The sequence below is a fragment of the Equus quagga genome, chromosome 4, assembly GCF_021613505.1.
Source record: "Equus quagga isolate Etosha38 chromosome 4, UCLA_HA_Equagga_1.0, whole genome shotgun sequence".
Lineage (NCBI taxonomy): Eukaryota > Metazoa > Chordata > Mammalia > Perissodactyla > Equidae > Equus > Equus quagga.
This window is the reverse complement of record NC_060270.1, coordinates 111,976,675-111,994,500: the sequence shown is the minus strand read 5'-3', so window position 1 is coordinate 111,994,500 and position 17,826 is coordinate 111,976,675. Positions and strand designations below refer to the sequence as shown.

The 17,826-nt window shown below is 38.5% G+C and overlaps 1 protein-coding gene across 1 annotated transcript in view; it reads right to left on the bottom strand.

Annotated features, from left to right (window-relative positions):
* Positions 1 to 1,525: 1,525 nt before the first annotated feature.
* PDK1 (pyruvate dehydrogenase kinase 1) overlaps positions 1,526 to 17,826 on the bottom strand; it is a 31,403-nt gene continuing 15,102 nt past the window's right edge. Inside the window, exons 9-11 of the mRNA XM_046658561.1 lie at positions 11,000 to 11,110; positions 6,180 to 6,293; positions 1,526 to 4,166 (exon numbers count right to left, since the gene is read on the bottom strand). Of these exons, the coding sequence (XP_046514517.1) occupies positions 4,026 to 4,166; positions 6,180 to 6,293; positions 11,000 to 11,110 (366 nt within the window). The 3' untranslated portion in view covers positions 1,526 to 4,025. The remainder of the gene's footprint in view (positions 4,167 to 6,179; positions 6,294 to 10,999; positions 11,111 to 17,826) is intronic.

Genomic DNA, 17,826 nt, shown 5'->3' with positions numbered 1-17,826 from the left:
CCTAAAGGAATTTTTATTATAAACAGATGTCAACATTTCAATTCAAAACCACAAAATTTCTGACAATATTCTAGGTGACAACTGCATGAAGTGCCCTCCTGGACTTTCAGGAAATAACTCCTGAATGAGTACAACACTCAAATGGAAGTTTCTCTGGTTTATCTTACTGAAATGAAAATTGTGTATTTTTGCTCAAAAATCTCTAACATAACAAGGTAAAAGATAGCTATCACTATTACCCAACATAAATAAGAGCTTTTGCAGCAAAAACTAGCAGTCCTGCACCAGAACGAAGGGACCTAGAAACACATTCCAAACTCCACTCAAACACCACCTCAGTTCTGAAGAACTCTTTTTTTTTTTTTTTACTACAGTAGGACTATTTACTAATTTTGATCCAGTGAGGAAAGTGTTAATAATAGTCATAATAACAATATACATCTATATTGTGTCTACTATGTGACAAGCACTGTTTAAGCACATATTAAATTTCATGTTGTAAATTTAAAAAAAAACCTGGCAATCTTATCTTTTGCTGTTAAAAGCCTATGGTTAGCGATTGCTAAAGAAATGTGAAGACTAGCAAAAAAGTGGGCAGTAGACTGTCTAGTTCTTTCCAAACATGTAAACAGAACAAAAGGTACAATAGTTTACGAATGCGAGAACTAAGCAAACCAGTTCTTTTTTGACAGACATAAAATCCTTCATACTGCATTAATTATAGTATTCTTTCAAGTGCATTGGGCTTGACTGTAAGAAAATAAATTATTGGGGCCAGAAGTTAATCGTATACGATGAAAAGTTCCTCCAGGAAAAGCCACATTTGCAAACCAGCTAACTCAATCCTGATTACCCATCTGTTAAAACGTCACATTTATGTCACAGAAATTGAAGACATAAACTGAAACAGGTTGACTGTTTTGGCTTCCTCTGTGATTAGCCACCCACACGGCCACAAAGGGACCATAATGTTAGTGTTTGTTTCCCCACTTCTTTACCTATGGAGTTCTGTTATGGAACTTGTCAGCTTTAACAATGAAGGGAAATTATGCTCATATCCCATCAACCAAGACTAGGATAGGAATCTATCTTTGACTAGAGGAGTTTAGTTCTGACTTTCAACTGGTACGAACAGAGGGTCATGCTGGTTAAATTAAGAACTTTCCTACCATTACTTATACTGTGAAAAGTTATTTGAAGAGTACATTAACATAACCTTTCAAAAATCACACAACAGAAGATCTTCATTGACGCAATAAGTCAGTCATCTGTGGATATTCAGATAAGAAACTCTAGGATAACCCAAACCATACACACTTTACCTCTTGCTTTCTCTACTAGAATATGCACATTGGAAAGTTCCAACCGTTTCCTCTACTGAAGACAGTGAGAATTACCAGGAGCCACCCAGGCACGACTTTCTGAATGTTTACGAAAGGCTGACCCTTGATGAGAGAAGAGACTTTTATTTAAAAAACATAATTATATTTTTAAAAACCTAAATTGACCCAATTCATTTTCAAAATAAGAGTTGATCCATGTTTTCAGTTTATTGCCTTACACAAAACACTTTATAAAATAATATGGTAGACTTCCACTTCAACATCTTCATGTAAAACTTCACAGTGCAAGAAAGTGATTGCTGCTGAGTACGAAGACATCTAAAGCCAACCAGTATTTTAAGCATAGGGTAGAATATTTTTGTGATTCTTCCTAAAAAATGTTAGCACATTCATTAAATTTTATAAAAATTTATAAAGATCACTTAGCATCCACTTCTTATCCTTCAGTATGTATTTTTATCTACATGGCATCACATTAAATGCTGGTGGACAAAACAGCTGAAGAATCTAAAAACTTTTCAGGTAGCACAATGATTTAAAGCCAACTACGAAACAGCTACCCTCCAAATATTTTTGTACGTAATTTTCTGTCCATTATCAAAATAACAAAGTGAAAAGGCTGTTATACCTTAAAAAGAAGCTAAAGGAAAATATTGTCCTTTTCCTTTGAAAATACCATTTCTTAGCTCTTAAATAAAGAAGGAAAAACTTTAATTTTTGGGGGGAAGTGTTTCAAAGTAAAAACATCAAGTTTATGTCAATCGTACAAAAGTCTCATTTAGGAAAGAAAGTCAATACTTTGATTCAAAGGATTCTAAAATATTTCATCATTATAAGAAAAGTTTTAAACCAACAAAATTGTAGGAAACTAATAGAAGTCATCCACTAGCATATCCTATTGTTTTTCACAACACCCATATTAAGGAACAACAGGTTAGGTGAAAGATTTCTTTTTCCACCATTTGGTCAAATCAGCTAAACCCCTGGGCGAACCACACACTCGGAGTTCCGGGATCGTCATCTCTCAGGTGAGGAGCCTGGACTAACTGCCCTTTGACATCCCTTCCAACTTACAAATGTACGTAGAATTGTTAAGCTGACGTAATCCTTTTGAGAATGAGGTGTTTCAACTCAAAGTATTTTCCAGATAAATAAAATTCCCCATTTAAGTAGTAAAGCTGTCCTTTAAACATTTAAAATCTTACTTTAAAATTTATTTTGAATGTATTTCCCTGTCGCCTAAAAAGAAGAGGAGGTATGGCTAACAACATGGTCGCCTCACTTCACGGTCTCCCAGTCCTGGCGGCTGACGCAGGGATCGGCAGACACAGCTTGGGCCCTGACTCCAATTCTGTGCCACTCTGGGCCACGTTCTGAATCTCAAAATGATGATGATACCACCTGCTCTAGATCTCTCTATTTTAAAGCCCAACAGAGTTATCATGATATACCAAAGTACTGGTAAACTACAAATTACCATACAAATGTAAAGGATTGTTGTGACAAACCCAAGTTGATTTTTTCCTGATAATAAAGTCTAGGTATTTTTTATAAAATATAAGTTCTTTGTCAACACTTGCACATTTGTGATTCTGAGCCTTTGGTTGCCTGACTATCCTCCTGTGTCAGTTTGCCTCCTGCTTCTAACTGCACCAGGCCTGAGATTCAGTTTGTATCTCCTGGAGTCTAGAAGTCTGACCTTTCAATAGGTGAAAACCAAAACCTAAAGACCTCTCTGTTATTTCAGTGAATGTGGTATCATTATGCCCTTTACAAGACTCGTTTCCTCCATCGGCGAGGCATCAGGTTCACCACGGAAGCGTTTTAAAAAGTGAGATTCCTGGGCTCCAGCCATAAAGAGTCTGATTCTGTACGTCTGGAGTAGGACCCAGAAAAACTCTGTTTCTCAAAATCTCCCCCAAGTAACCCTAACAATCAATAGCTCAGGTCTTCGGACTCACTGCTTTGCCCTCAAATCCCTTTCTAGGACTGTAGCAGTGCTGGGTTTAGTATAAAAATTCCCCCTTGCATTAATCACAAGTACATTCAAAGAAGATTGCGCAGGATCTTGGCTTAGCTCCATGGGGAACCAGTCATTACAATTCTTTGCAATAATATTAAAAAATGATAAACTAACTTCCGAGTGAAGACAATGCATGTAGATGCTGAAAGGTTCCACACTTACAGGACAACTGCCTTCTGCTTTACTTGCAGTTAGTCGCTGGTAATGAAGATCATCTTATTAGTTATCATTACCAAATAAAGGATGGCAGAACTCCTCCAAAAAAACGAAAGATGGCTAAATAGCTAATCAGTATTACTAAGAAAATGTTCTAGCAGACATAAACGTGAAGTATTTTTTAAAAACACACAGCTTCCCATAGAAACCCAAAAACTTCAACGCTTCCGAAGTCTACCATAAAGAGGAAAGTTGACCAAAACTATGGTTGTTTAAAAATATCTTCAATTAACTGTGAAAATATAAGTGTAAAATAGGTACAGTTTCATCCCTTAGGAGGTTTAACAGGCATAAACGGAATTCATTATCCATTTATTCTACCCAAAAAGTTAATTGTGAAAACAACAGGTGAAGTATTTGGTATAAGGTAGTTCTGAACACCAAATCTCTTCCAAATTTAATACAAAAGCTGCATCTGGATTTTGCAGGTGTCCCAAGTCTATCTAGGCGCTACGGAACGTTGTCATGTCCTTCGGTTCTCTGCTGGGGACGCACCAGTCGTCAGCCTCGTGGTTGGCGTTGTAATGCTTCCAGGCAGCTTTGTTATACACAGGGAGTCTTTCTACTGATTCTGTGGACAGCGCCTGAAAGAGAAAGAAGGACCCAAGTCTGGCATGTTTTTACATTTCATTATCTGGGGAAATATACAATGGCAAAAAGATTACTACAAATTAAACAATACTTTATTGGATTTGTATTTTATTAATCAGAACACCATCTACCTACAATTTAAAATAGTGCACATATTTGAAACAGTTTACTTACTAAGTCTACAGCACGGCTTGGTGTGCATGTTGACATGCTTGCCTGGCATGCAAGCAAGACTTTCTAGCTTGCAGTACTTCTCCAGCCAGCCTGCCAGCTGCTGGACTGCAAGATTACACAGGTCTAACAGACACCTCTTACAAAGCACAAGCCACAAGTTCATTAATTGAAAAAGCCAGTTAAGTATAAAAGCATAAGAACTGATATATGTACCTTAATAGATGTAATTGCACAATCATTTAATGAAGTCTATTTTAATTATTCATTAGAAGAAATGCTATTTTTTCAGTATAGTCATTGTACTTTAAAAAAAAGTCATCATAACAATATTATTATCAGTAAATATACAACTATGTCCAAGGCATCTTGACTTTTGCTTGAACAATTCTTGGCCCTGGGTTTGAGCTGTGTCTTCTCCTTCTGCCACTAGAGCCACCAATTTCAGTGACAGCATATGTCATCTCTGCATCATGCATCATTTCAGGTTCCCAATTCCATTACCTTTCATTCACTGTTCTCTTTCAGCTTCCTGAAAAGCACTGGAACCTGACAGCAACTATGTTCCTCATTATCTTCTTCAGTTACGATATTTCAGTAGGATTTCAACCTAAAGGTATTTCCCAAGATGTAGAAAATATTGAACTGGAAATTTCATTCCAATAATGATAAGGAAGATCTTTGATGTTGATGATTTTAATGATTCTTTAAGACTTCCTATCTTCTGTTTTTTCCAAAATGGAACTAAAAATCTTTCACTTATATATTCTCTTTAAATATGTCAGAACTACCAGAATCCCTTGGTCAATTATGTGGATCAAAAATGTTAAATTTGGTGACAAAAATATTGCCTTCATGTCGCCCTTTTTAAGTTCCTCATAATTGAGATGGATTAAAAAAAGAAAAGTAACTATTATCTTGAAAGAATTTAACCTTTTCAGACAAATTTTTCCAATATAAAATCTTCAGCATTTCCTATAAAGTAGGTGCCATCTAGTGGACAGAACAAGAAACTAGAGTCACTAAATAGGTGCTACCAGTCCTCTGCCTGGTGGATTATGGTGCCCAGTGCTTTCCATCCCTGCAAAATATACTGATCTCTGCAGAAACACGTGGACTGTCCCAGACCAGCAGCTCAGTGCTTCTGCTCCCACCAGGTGAGCTACATGCATACCAAGAGTCACCTACGCTTGTTCCCAAATCTGTCTATACACTTACAACTGTAATTCTAACTACAAAATCATGTATTGCTCCACAAGAAAAGGGGGGTTTTCTGAAAATGAAGATGAATGCTTTAGAAAGACTCATGAAAGCAAGTTACATAAAAATTGCTGTCAAATCAGAGTCAGAAAACATCTGTAAAGGACTGCAGAAAAATCAAAAAGGATTACGCACTTGGTTGGTTGGTTGTTTAAAGAAACCAAAACAATGCATTGTAAGTACAGCTTTTCCAAGAAAGACAACTGAACCTTCAACCTGCAGACCCAAATACAAAGAAAGGGCCTTGGCAGTACATCAAAAGATTGGTAGATCAATGTCCATTCACGTGTTTTATGTTAAAATTAAATTTGTAAAATATATAACTTTGGATGATGCTCCACTTCAACCTGATTTTTTTCTATTAACTATCATGGTCCTGATCATTACAGATAAGAGTGTTTCTTTTCCCATAGTCAAGGAGATTATTTGGCAAAATAGATCGAGATCCTATATAAAAAACCTTATTCTTATATTTTAATAGCATGAGGTAGAGAAAATGTCATTACAGCTAAATATTGGCATCTTTTCTTATCATAAATGAGGTGTCAGTAAATCAAGAAGACTGGAGTTATTACCTTAATGTAGATCACTGCATCCGTCCCATAACCCTCTAGGGAATACAGCTTGAGGTCTCCTTGGAAGTATTGTGCATAAAGTCGTGATATGGGCAATCCATAACCAAAACCAGCCTGTTTGATGAGAAAAATGAAATTCTATTCAGAAAGCCAGACACTGACATACTTTTCTAATTAAAATAAATGCTCCTGAGTATCCCAGGGCTATCAGAGCCTGCCTCGAAGAGATCCATTAATACCCAAGTATCACTAATGATCAAGCTGAAGCCTAGTTGGGTAATACATTAGATGACTCCCCTTGGGTCATTTAAGACTCCTCATTCTTCTTATTTCTATAAAGTGACTTGTGGGGCTCTGGAAAAAACATGTTGCTGTTCTTCACTGTCCTAGAGTAACCCAATACTGCTTTTGGGAATATCATATAAAATATGTGCTCTCCATCTATGGACAGCTTATCTTTGACAAAGGAGCTGAGGGCATACAATGGAGAAAAGAAAGTCTTTTCAACAAATGGTGCTGGGAAAACTGGAAAGCCACATGTAAAAGAATGAAAATTGACCATTCTTTTTCACCATTCACCAAAATAAACTCAAAATGGATTAAAGACCTAAAGGTGAGACCTGAAACCATAAGGCTTCTGGAAGAAAACGTAGGCAGTACACTCTTTGACATCAGTATTAAAAGGATCTTTTCGGACACCATGCCTTCTCAGAGAAGGGAAACAATAGAAAGAATAAACAAATGGGACTTCATCAGATTAAAGAGCTTCTTCAAGGCAAATTAAAACAGGATTGAAACAAAAAAACAACCCACTAACTGGGAAAAAATATTTGCAAGTCATATATCTGACAAAGGCTTAATATCCTTAACATATAAAGAACTCTCGCAACTCAATCACAAAACATCAAACAACCCAATCAAAAAATGGGCTGGAGACATGAACAGACATTTCTCCAAAGAAGATATACTGATGGCCAATAGGCACACGAAAAGATGCTCATCATCGCTGATCATCAGGGAAATGCAAATCAAAACTACACTAAGATATCACCTTACACCCGTTAGAATGACAAAAATATCTAAAACTAATAGCAACAAATGTTGGAGAGGTTGCGGAGAAAAAGGAACCCTCATACACTGCTGGTGGGAATGCAAACTGGTGCAGCCACTATGGATAACAGTATGGAGATTCCTCAAAAAATTAAAAATAGAACTACCATACGATCCAGCCATCCCACTACTGGGTATTTATCCAAAGAGCCTGAAGTCAGCAATCCCAAAAGTCCTGTGCACCCCAATGTTTATTGCAGCACTGCTTACAATAGCCAAGATGTGGAAGCAACCTAAGTGCCCATCAACAGACGAATGGATAAAGAAGATGTGGTATATATATACAATGGAATACTACTCAGCTGCAAAACAGAACAAATCATTCTATTTGCAATAACATGGATGGACCTTGAGAGAATTATGTTAAGTGAAATAAGCCAGCAAGAGAAAGATAATCTGTGTATGACTCCACTCATATGAGGAATTTAAAACTATGGACCAAGAACAGTTTAGTGGATACCAGGGGAAAGGTGGGGTGGGGGGTGGGCACAAAGGGTGAAGTGGTGCACCTACAACATGACTGACAAACATTAATGTACAATTGAAATTTCACAAGATTGTAACCTATCAATAACTCAATAAAAAAAAAAATATGTGCTCTCTTTTAAGAGCAAGAGTAGAAAACGCCTTGTTGCAGCTTAAGAGATATATCTCATTACTTCATACCATGAATTTCTAGCCCGTGTTCTGAACCTGGAGAGATCCATAATAGGTCTACTTTCTTAATTCTGACAGGCCACTTCCCTACTTAAAAATCTTCAAAGCATATCACCACGACCCCACCCCGCAGCATCCCCAACCCATTTGTTGCCTTGAGATAAAAAATCCAAGCTTCTAAAAAGAGCTTTCAAGACCCAATAAGATCAGGTCTCTGCCTCCCACTTCCCAGTCCAGCTGAACTAAATCTCCTGCTCTTAAGTTCCTCAAACATATCATGTTATTTTTCACTCGGGAGTCTTTGTTCATCCCGTTCCTAGTATCTAGAATGGCCTTCTTACCTGGATAAATCCTAGAATTTTTAACGCAAAGCAAAACATTTGGATAAGCATACAGTTTTTATCACCAAGTCAGGTGTTCGATGACATTCCACATAACGCTTTAGTTAAGAGCTTACACGGTTTCAGGATTCAGAGTGCCATTAACAAATCCAGGCTCTGGCTTTACTCACTTCCATCATTTATTACTTGACTTTTCTAACCAGAGTTTCTGTTTGCCCCTCCTAATCAACCCTCCATTCTCCACAATTCTCCCTGCCCTGGGAGGCTGACCTGAAAGGATGGCGTCACTGGGTTCCATGCCCTCTGCCTCAGCGAGTCCGGCCAATGGAGAATCCAGGAGGAGTTCAGAGGGGGTCAGATCAGGGTATTCATTCCCCCTCTTCCTTCCCTTGGGCAGGCTGGGCCCCTTGAGAGTAAGCAGCTGCTCCGCCATTTTCCCTTCTTCTGGGTTCTGCTAAGTTCTCCTCCTTTTCCCTTTGATTCAGGGTAGGGACAGCTCTACTGCTGCTAGCCTTGGATTCCTGCACTATCCCTACTTCTATTTTTGTAAATAAGCTTTCCTTCAATTACCATAATTTGAGTGAGCTCTCTCCTTGCTTTTGGGACCCTGACTGATACATTATTTGGTTCCAGAAATAGCCCCAAGAAAACTGCACAAGCAGGTGGCGCGGGATCCCACGGTGCCTGACCTGCTCTAATACTGCTTCTCCCTTAACCACACCTATGGACTCATGGGACATCCCCTATAGATAGTTTAAGAGAATAAAACCAGGATGGGCTTGGCCCACTGATGGATCTACAGTGCACCAGCACCAGCTAAAAGTGGATGTCCTTTCACTGTAACCTCTCTCAGGGGTGGGCCTGAAAGACAGGAGTGAAGGAAACTCCTACCAGTGGGCAGAACTTGAGGTGGTACCCTACAGGGACTCAAGGGCAGGGCAAACACGCTGGCTTGGAGTCAGGGACTTGCAAAGAACAAAACAGATAACTGATGAGAGGGAGCTCTGGAAGAGAGGGATGCAGATGGTCCTCTCTGCATGGGCTCACAGTGTGAAGATATTCCGTCCATGCAAATGCCCACCAGAAGGCATCCACGTGGAAGAAGCTCTCAGTAATTGGGTAGACAAGGGATCACTCCTGTGGATATCAAGCAGCCTTTCTCCAGCTGTCCCAGTGCCTGCTTACTGGGTCCACTTACAAAGTGGTCATGACATTAGGAAAGGGGTTCTGTGCAGGCTGAACAACTGTCTTACCCTTGGCAAGCCTGTGTAGGTATATAGGGGAGCCTGTGCCATGTCAAGCCTCCTGTTTTCTTAAAAATTCACATAAAATTTGCATCCTTAGCAACACATTTAATCATCACAATAACCTGATTTCTAAAGTTGGGGAAACTGTGGTATTAAAATGTCAATAATTTTCCCAGGGGCTGGCCCCGAGGTGGAGTGGTTAAGTTCTCACACTCCACTTTGGTGGCCCAAGGTTTCTCTGGTTCGGATCCACGGACACGACACCACTCATCAAGCCATGCTGAGGCAGCATCTCACATGCCACAACTAGAAGGACCCACAACTAAAAATACACAACTATATACTGGAGCGCTTTGGGGAGAAAAAGGAAAAATAAAATAGTGAAAAATAATAATAATAATTTTCCCAAAGCTACACAGCTAGGATGTGGTGGAGTCAGGAATGGAACCAGAGAGACCGAGGTCCAGCCTGGACGAAGACGCTATGCCACTCTCCACAAAAATGCCACAGTATTTGTCTACTACAAAAGCGGTTTATCCCTTCTCTCCCCTTACTTCTCAGAGTAAAATCAGAATCTGAGAAGACGCTCATGTTTATTATTGGGCCTTGTACGTCTCTTGGCACACAGACGCCTACCCTGGGAGCCACAAAGCTCCATTTGAGAAGCACATCACTGGAGCAATCATTTTAAAAGTTTGTAAGCCATGAACTATATTACAGGTGTAGCTACAGAATTTGTGCTGTGTTAACACATAAAACTATTAGAATAAAGTCCTTCCAGTAACTTCCCAGACAGAGTCTAAAATAGATTTACCCTATATTGTATCTCATCATGTTATGGCATAACTCCAATGTACCTGCCAGAGAAGTTTAAAGCCTGGAAGAATAGTTCTTCCAGAATTACTGGTCAGAGATTTGGCAAAGAGCTTTGCTGAGAGCTGGACAAGGATAGAGTCAATTCAAAAGCTAACCTTATTAAACTTGAAAATAGGTGACTAAGATGAATAAAAATTAACATCAAAACAATTATAATTTGAGCCATTTCCAGGTTGGGGATTAAACTGATCAGAATTCTGGTCTTATTTCTGGGTCTAGAACATGAGCTCTTTCTAATTACAAGTACCGGAGGAAAAAAAAAAAAATCAAAACTAAAGATTAAATCAGTGTTGACCAAATACTAGTAAAACCGGTAATTTAACCTTCACATTAGAAACAGCGTGTCAGATGTGGTTTACCAGGTGAAAACCTCTGGCATATCACTATCAAGCTTGGCAACGAGACACTAAAACGACACTCTCTGTCCTGTGTTCTTTTCAATCAAAAGAAAAGAGGAAAGTGTTTTTTTCTAATAGTTTCCCTTCTTCCTTGTGGTGTACCCTACACAAGGGTTTAACTGATTTATTTGGTAACTGATATATTTTTGGCAGTTCACAAAAACATACTTCATTATCTCTTGATCACATACCAGGGGCACTGCTCGGGATGTCTCCACACGAGGCCGGGGTGCGGTTGAGTACATGTAGTTGAAGAGTCTGTCAATCTTCCTCAAAGGAACACCACCTCCTCGGTCACTCATCTAAGATGAGAAAGGATCACGCCCTATGACCAAGTCCCATAAATAGCAAAGTACCAATGCATACCCACAGTGTCACAGTTAACTGTTGGCTGGAGAGTACCGCTTTTCAAAATGAATACTACGCAATCCAAGTTGGGAATGGAAACTTTGGCCCACTGGCAGACTCAACACAACTCCTCTAATACACAGAACTCTAATACATAAGAAACTCACTCATAATGCAAATTCAGTGCTGTGGCCTGTGTATTTACTTAAGTCACACTAACAGCGCAATATAGCACAGAAATGGGGCCTAAGCTATCTTGGATGCAACAAGAAATTTGTTATTCCTTTCTGGTGAGCAGTTTGGCAAACAGATTAAAAATGCATGAACTCTTTGACCCAATCATGTTTATCCTAAGAAAATAATCAGAAACGTTTGCAAGGTATTTATGAGAATATCCATCATAGTATTACAAAGAACAGCTAAAACTGGATTACAACCTAAACAGGGGACTGTTTAAGTAAACTAGCGTACATTCTAAAACAGAATACTATTGAGCCATTAAATATTATGTAGAATTGTATGTACCGGCATGAGAGATGTTCACAAAATATTGTGCAACAGCAAAAAGTTACAAAGAGGCATTCATAATATTCTAATTTTGTGAAAATTACATTATAAAAAGTCTGTAATGATATATAATTTTATTGTCTATTGAATTATGAGTGATTTTCTTCTTTTGAGTTTCTACTTTCTGAATTTTTTTTCACAATTTCTTTTATTATGAAAAAAACAGCATAATTTTCATGTTCAGGGAGGAAAAAAACAGAACCACTTCACTGTGTTGCAGAGTCTCATCTACAAGTAATTTCACAGCTTAGCCTCCCAGATAATTTTCTGGTGAGTTTATAAAAAAAAAATAGGTCTTTATATTGTTCTTATTCTTTTTCCTGACTCAAATCATTACACAGATTGAATTTAATCATTTCTTTACAGATTATCTTCATTTTTTTTCCTTCACAGTTAATATGGACTTATTTTCCTAGTTACTGTACAGTTTATATTCTAATCTGCCACAGCCATTTTCCTTTGTTACAAAATCTAAACTGATTCTATCTACAACATTAAAATAGTTTTCTCATATACAAAAAAATCTGCTTTTAACATATGTATATAGATATATGGATAGATAAAAATAGTACTGAATGGTATGTATTAAAAAGTCAATAGGCTGGATGGCTTATAGTTGAGTTTTTATGTAGTCTTTAAAAAATCTTTAAAGGGGCCGGTCCCGTGGCCAAGTGGTTAAGTTGGCGCACTCCGCTTGGGCGGCCCAGGGTTTCGCTGATTCGGATCCTGGGCGCCGACATGGCGCAGACATGGCACTCATCAGGCCATGCTGAGGCAGTGTCCCACACAGCACAACCAGAGGCACTCACAACTAGAATATACAGCTATGTACTGGGGGACTTTGGGGAGAAGGAGGAGGAGAAAAAAAATCTTTACAGTATGGATATATGTTACTTTCATAATGGAAATTACATAGCTATTTTAATTTTTTAAATAAAAATCTGCTGGGAAATACCATTTGAAGACTTGCCTCTGACATATCTACAATGAGATCATTGCAGTATAAAAGTACTCAAGGACTTTGGTAAGAACTTATATGTAGCAGTATGCTTGAAACTGTTCTCAGCTATGAATTCAAAGCCCTGTGAAGAGATTTATTTTAGTAAGATGAATAAAAAGCTCTGGCTATTTTCTCAGATCCATCAATTTGTTAATTATTCATCCTTTAATTTAATGCTCTGCTGCACACTTGCTGGTAACGTGAGTAAGAAGTGTAGCTGTTCTATAAACATTAAGTAAGTAGACAACATATTACAATAGATATTAAGATAAAAAGGCAGAACTTCAATAAATATTTCCTGATTTTTTCCTTAACTTTTTGGCCAGAAAGACTATAGCAATCCAGAAGGTCTGAAACAGCAAGTGCTTTCTAGCCTCAGGCTCGTCTGAGAAAAGCAGAGAGCTGAGCAGAAAGGACAGAGGTGACAGGAATATAGTTAAGAACTATATTCCATTGCTTTACAGCCAACAACACAATAAACTAGAACCAGTAGGTTTTTAAAGTGGTCAAAAGAGCTTCCAAGAGAGTTGTAACAGATGCTGTTACACCAGAGAATCTGAGTTCTTTGGGAAAAGAGAAGGTGGGAATAATGGGAGAGACAGATGTTTGGTCTGTATATATTTAAGACAAGAATAATGTACTCTGATGAAAAATACATTGAGAAAGAATGTGAAAATTAAACAAAAAGTCTTTCATTAAAATAATTTGGGAAAAAAAATGTAGAATCATGGAACATAAACCAATGCCAAGGAAAAGGAAAGAGATTATGAAAGAGATGGGCGGTGGGGAGTAATGTCAACAGGAAGGCTGAGGAAAGGAAGCCTGCCAATTATTTTTCAAGTTTGCTCTTCAGTGCATGAAATCACCACTTCTCAATGTCATCTCACCAAGAGTTGCCATCCCTAACTTCCTGTTCCCCATAACACTGGGCTCCCTGGGCTAATTCATGTGACTTTCAGGTCCAAGGGAAATGAACCACTACTGACTTGATGACAGCTCTGAAGCAGGAGATTTACTAACCCTGGACTCACCCAGAGTTCCTGAAGTCCCTTACTCAACAGCTTTTTCCATGTCAAGCTTATAAAATCACCAACAGCGAAGGAACCAAGACGTTTACATTTTAATTTAAAAGACACGTGACTCTAACACTTAGGTTATTTACTGAATACAGACCAAACAAAATCTGAAAGAGCAGCTAGAGCTGTAAGACAGAAAAAATCAATTCTTTCACGTGATGTTCAGCAGAGGGATAAAAGGTGAAAAATGTTAATAATCTGAACTAAAAGAATGGGGGAAAAAAACCCAGGCCTTGATCCTGAAAGTCTAGGGTAAGACAGGAGGATGAAAGCTCTATTGAAGAAAATTAAAGCAAGCATTTAACATCTAAAGAGATTACAAGAGTACACGCACTCACGTGACCTTGGAAGTCAGGAGGAGGAGCAACAGGTGGAGGCAGAGCCCAACACAGGTAGGGCTTTCACAGGGGCTTCGAGAACAGTCTGTTCAAGACCCTAATGAGATTTTCTTTCTTTTGTTTTAACAGCTTTATTGAAATATAATTCACATACCATACAATTCACCAATTTAAAGTGTGCAACTCAATGGTTTTTAATGTACTCACAGATATGTGCAACCATCTCCACAGACAATTTTGGAATATTTTTGTTACCTTAAAAAGAAATCTTGGCCTCTTTACTGATTACACTCCTAAGCAACCACTAATGTATGTCTTGTCCCTATATAACGTTTTCAATGTTGTAGCATATAACAATACTTCCTTTCTTTTATGGCGAAATAACAGTCCATTGTATGGATACATCACATTTTGTTGATCCAGTCACCCGTTGATGAATGTGTGGGCTGTTTCCAGTTTTTGACTCTTGTGAATAATGCTGCTATGAACATCCATGTTTAAGTTTTTGCTTGAATATCTGTTTTCAATCCTTTAGGGCATACACCTAGGAGTGGAACTGCTGGGTCATTATGAACCTTTCTTTACACCAAATAGACAGATTCCCTAAGCAAGGCTTGGCCATCAGCACCGAATGAGTCTCTGCTGAGTGCCTAAGAGCTCAGCGGACCTTGATCCATGCAGTGATGGATGAACACAAGTAATGGAAAGCAGCTGCAGATGAGCATGCTAAAGCACATGACACAGAAGCAAAAACAGGGACAAGAAAGACCATGCTGCAGCACAAATGAAGTCAGATAGGACCTAGGTTGGATGAAGTAAACCTTAATAGGCAAGTAGCTGACACATAACTAACCAAAAAATAGACACATGTTAGCATCTGGGCTAAAAAACAGTGACATCACATTAAGTAAGCGTCACATTACTTTTTCAGCAAACAGATGGTATTGCCATATACTTATTAGTGCCTCACTCTTTTAAATGAACAGCCAAAAGAGAGAAACACAAAAAGAAATTCAGGGGAAACAGGCAGTACAGAGAGCAGAGACATTAATTTTTTTAAAAACAACTATCATTAATATCCTCAGAGTGATAAAAGAAGATAAAACTAGAACAGAATACCATAAAAAAGGAATAATAAAAAATAGGAGTCATTGGAAATCTATAAGAAGACAATGGAAATAAAAATTCAATAGAAGGGCTGGGAATTTAAAGCTGAGGAAATCTCAGAGTAGAATAAAAAGTTAAAGAGACCAAAAAACAGGAGGAAAAAAAGATAAGAAAAAACAGAGGATCATTTCATGATGCCCAGCATCCTTCAAATACGACCCTCAGAAAGAGAAACAGCATGAAAGAAAGTATCAAAGCAGCAGTGGAAAGTCTACATTCGAAAGGGCCCAGCCCAAGGAGTAAGAAGAGACCCACCACCAAGTCACGTCACTATGAAATTTCAGAATAGAGCTGAAGAGAAGATCTTAAAAGCTTCAGTCAAAACAACAACATCTGACACCTAAAACTGGTTGCATACAAAGGAATGGGAATTGGAATAAGCATAAGTCTTCTCAAAAGGAACAGCAGGAATGACTTCAGCAAAAATAGGGGAAAAGGAGCTCCAAAGTCTCTCCTCCACCGAAGCACTGAGAAAAAAGCCAAACTGTCAGAATCAGCTTTGTTCAGCACTCTGGAAATTAACCAAAGGCTTGCAGCAGTTTGGGGAGCATTTAGTCAAGAAAAACAACAGTGAGCTCTGCAGTGTTTTCACTTGGCTTATTCCCTGCCCCATCCTCAACCCTATCAGTAACATGCAGTCAGGCTGAAAGCCAACAGCCTGGCAGCCACTGGAAAGGCTGTCTGTTTTTGACCTGATTCTGAGCTCCCTAATGCAAAAAGTCTTGTACACACTGACTCCCCATTCTCAGAAACATTTGTCAAAAACAATTAGAGGGAATTGATTAATTTGAGGGTTGCCTGAGGCAGTCCACAACAGTTAAGGCAAACAATAGGCTAACCAAAAGCTTAATAGGAAAAGCTAGGAAATGAGACTTCCATAGGGGCTTAGAAAAGATCAGGGATATCCTGGGAATCAAAAAGTTATGTTCATGCCTAGGGCTACACTCAAATTCAGGAAAGACTTGAAAGGGTCCTATGCTTTCACCTCTGACTGACCTTCAGGCTCTGTACAAGTAGGACCTAAACATTAACTAAGAGTTGTCAACTGCCTGGCTGAGTCTTGAAGGTGTGCCCCAACCCACACACAGAGTCCTTTGATAAAGACAGGGAGACGGTATTTAAGTAAATCTCAGCCCAATCATTAGTTGACCACCACTAAGCTAACTGGCAGACACTTCAGTGGTCACACACAACAAAGAATATAGACTTTACAGAATTAGTTTTTAAAAAGTCTCTAAACAAACAAACAATAACCACCAACCTTGGAGAGGGGGAAAGTATCTGATCTTCCGAGTTGTCACATTAGATTATTTTAAATGTCTAATTTTCAACAAAAGTTATAAGGCATGCAAAGAAACATGAAAGTATGGCCCAAACACAGGGGAAGAAAGGAATCAACAGAAACTATACGTGGGAAAACTCTGACTTACTAAACAAAGACTTTATTATTTTAAATATGTTCAAAGAACTAAAGGAAATCACTTCTACAGAACTAAAGGCAGATATGAGGATGATATCTCACCACACAGAGAACAGCAATTAAAAAAAGGTAGAAATTAAATAAGAAAACCAAATAGAAATTCTGGAGTTGAGAAGTATAATAACTGAAATAAAAAGTTCACTGGAATAGCTCAACAGCATATTTAAACATGTGGAAGAAAGAATCAGCCACAGTGAAAACAAGTCAATTGAAATTATCCAGTGTGAGAAACATAAAGACAAAAGGAAGTGAAGGGGCCAGCCTGGTGGCACAGAGGTTAAGTTCACACGTTCTGCTTTAGCAGCCCAGGGTTCGCCAGTTTGGACCCTGAGTGCAGACCTAGGCACTGCTTATCAAGCCATGGTGTGGCAGGCATCCTGCATATAAAGTAGAGGAAGATGGGCATGGATGTTAGCTCAGGGCCAGTCTTTCTCAGCAAAAAGAGGAGGATTGGCAGCAGATGTTAGCTCAGGGCTAATCTTCCTCAAAAAAAAAAAAAAAGGAATGAGGAAAAATGAATAGAGCTTCAGAGATCTGTGGGATTTCATCAAGTGTACCAACATGCACATATTGGGAATCCCAGAAGGAGAGGAGAGAGAGAAAAGGGTAGAAAGAATACTTGAAGAAATGATGGCTGAAAACTTCCCAATTTTGATGAAAAAGATGAAGCTCATCAAACTCCAAGTATAATAAACTCAAAAGAGATTCAGCCTGGACAGATCATAATCAAACTGTCAAAAGCCAGGAAGAATCAATCTTGAAAGCAGCAAAAGAAGCGACTCATTACATACATAGAGGATCCTAGTAAGATTAACAGCTGCATTTCTTAGCAGAAACCATGGAGGCCAGAAGGCAGTAGGATGAACATATTCAAAGTGCTGAAAGAAAGACTATCAGTCAAGAATTCAGCATCCAGTAAAATTACCCCTCAAAAATGAGGGAGAAATTAAGACAGTCTCAAATAAGCAAAAACTGAGAGAGTTCATCATTGGTAGATCTGCCCCATCAAGAAATAATAAAGAGAATCTTGAGCCAGCCTGAT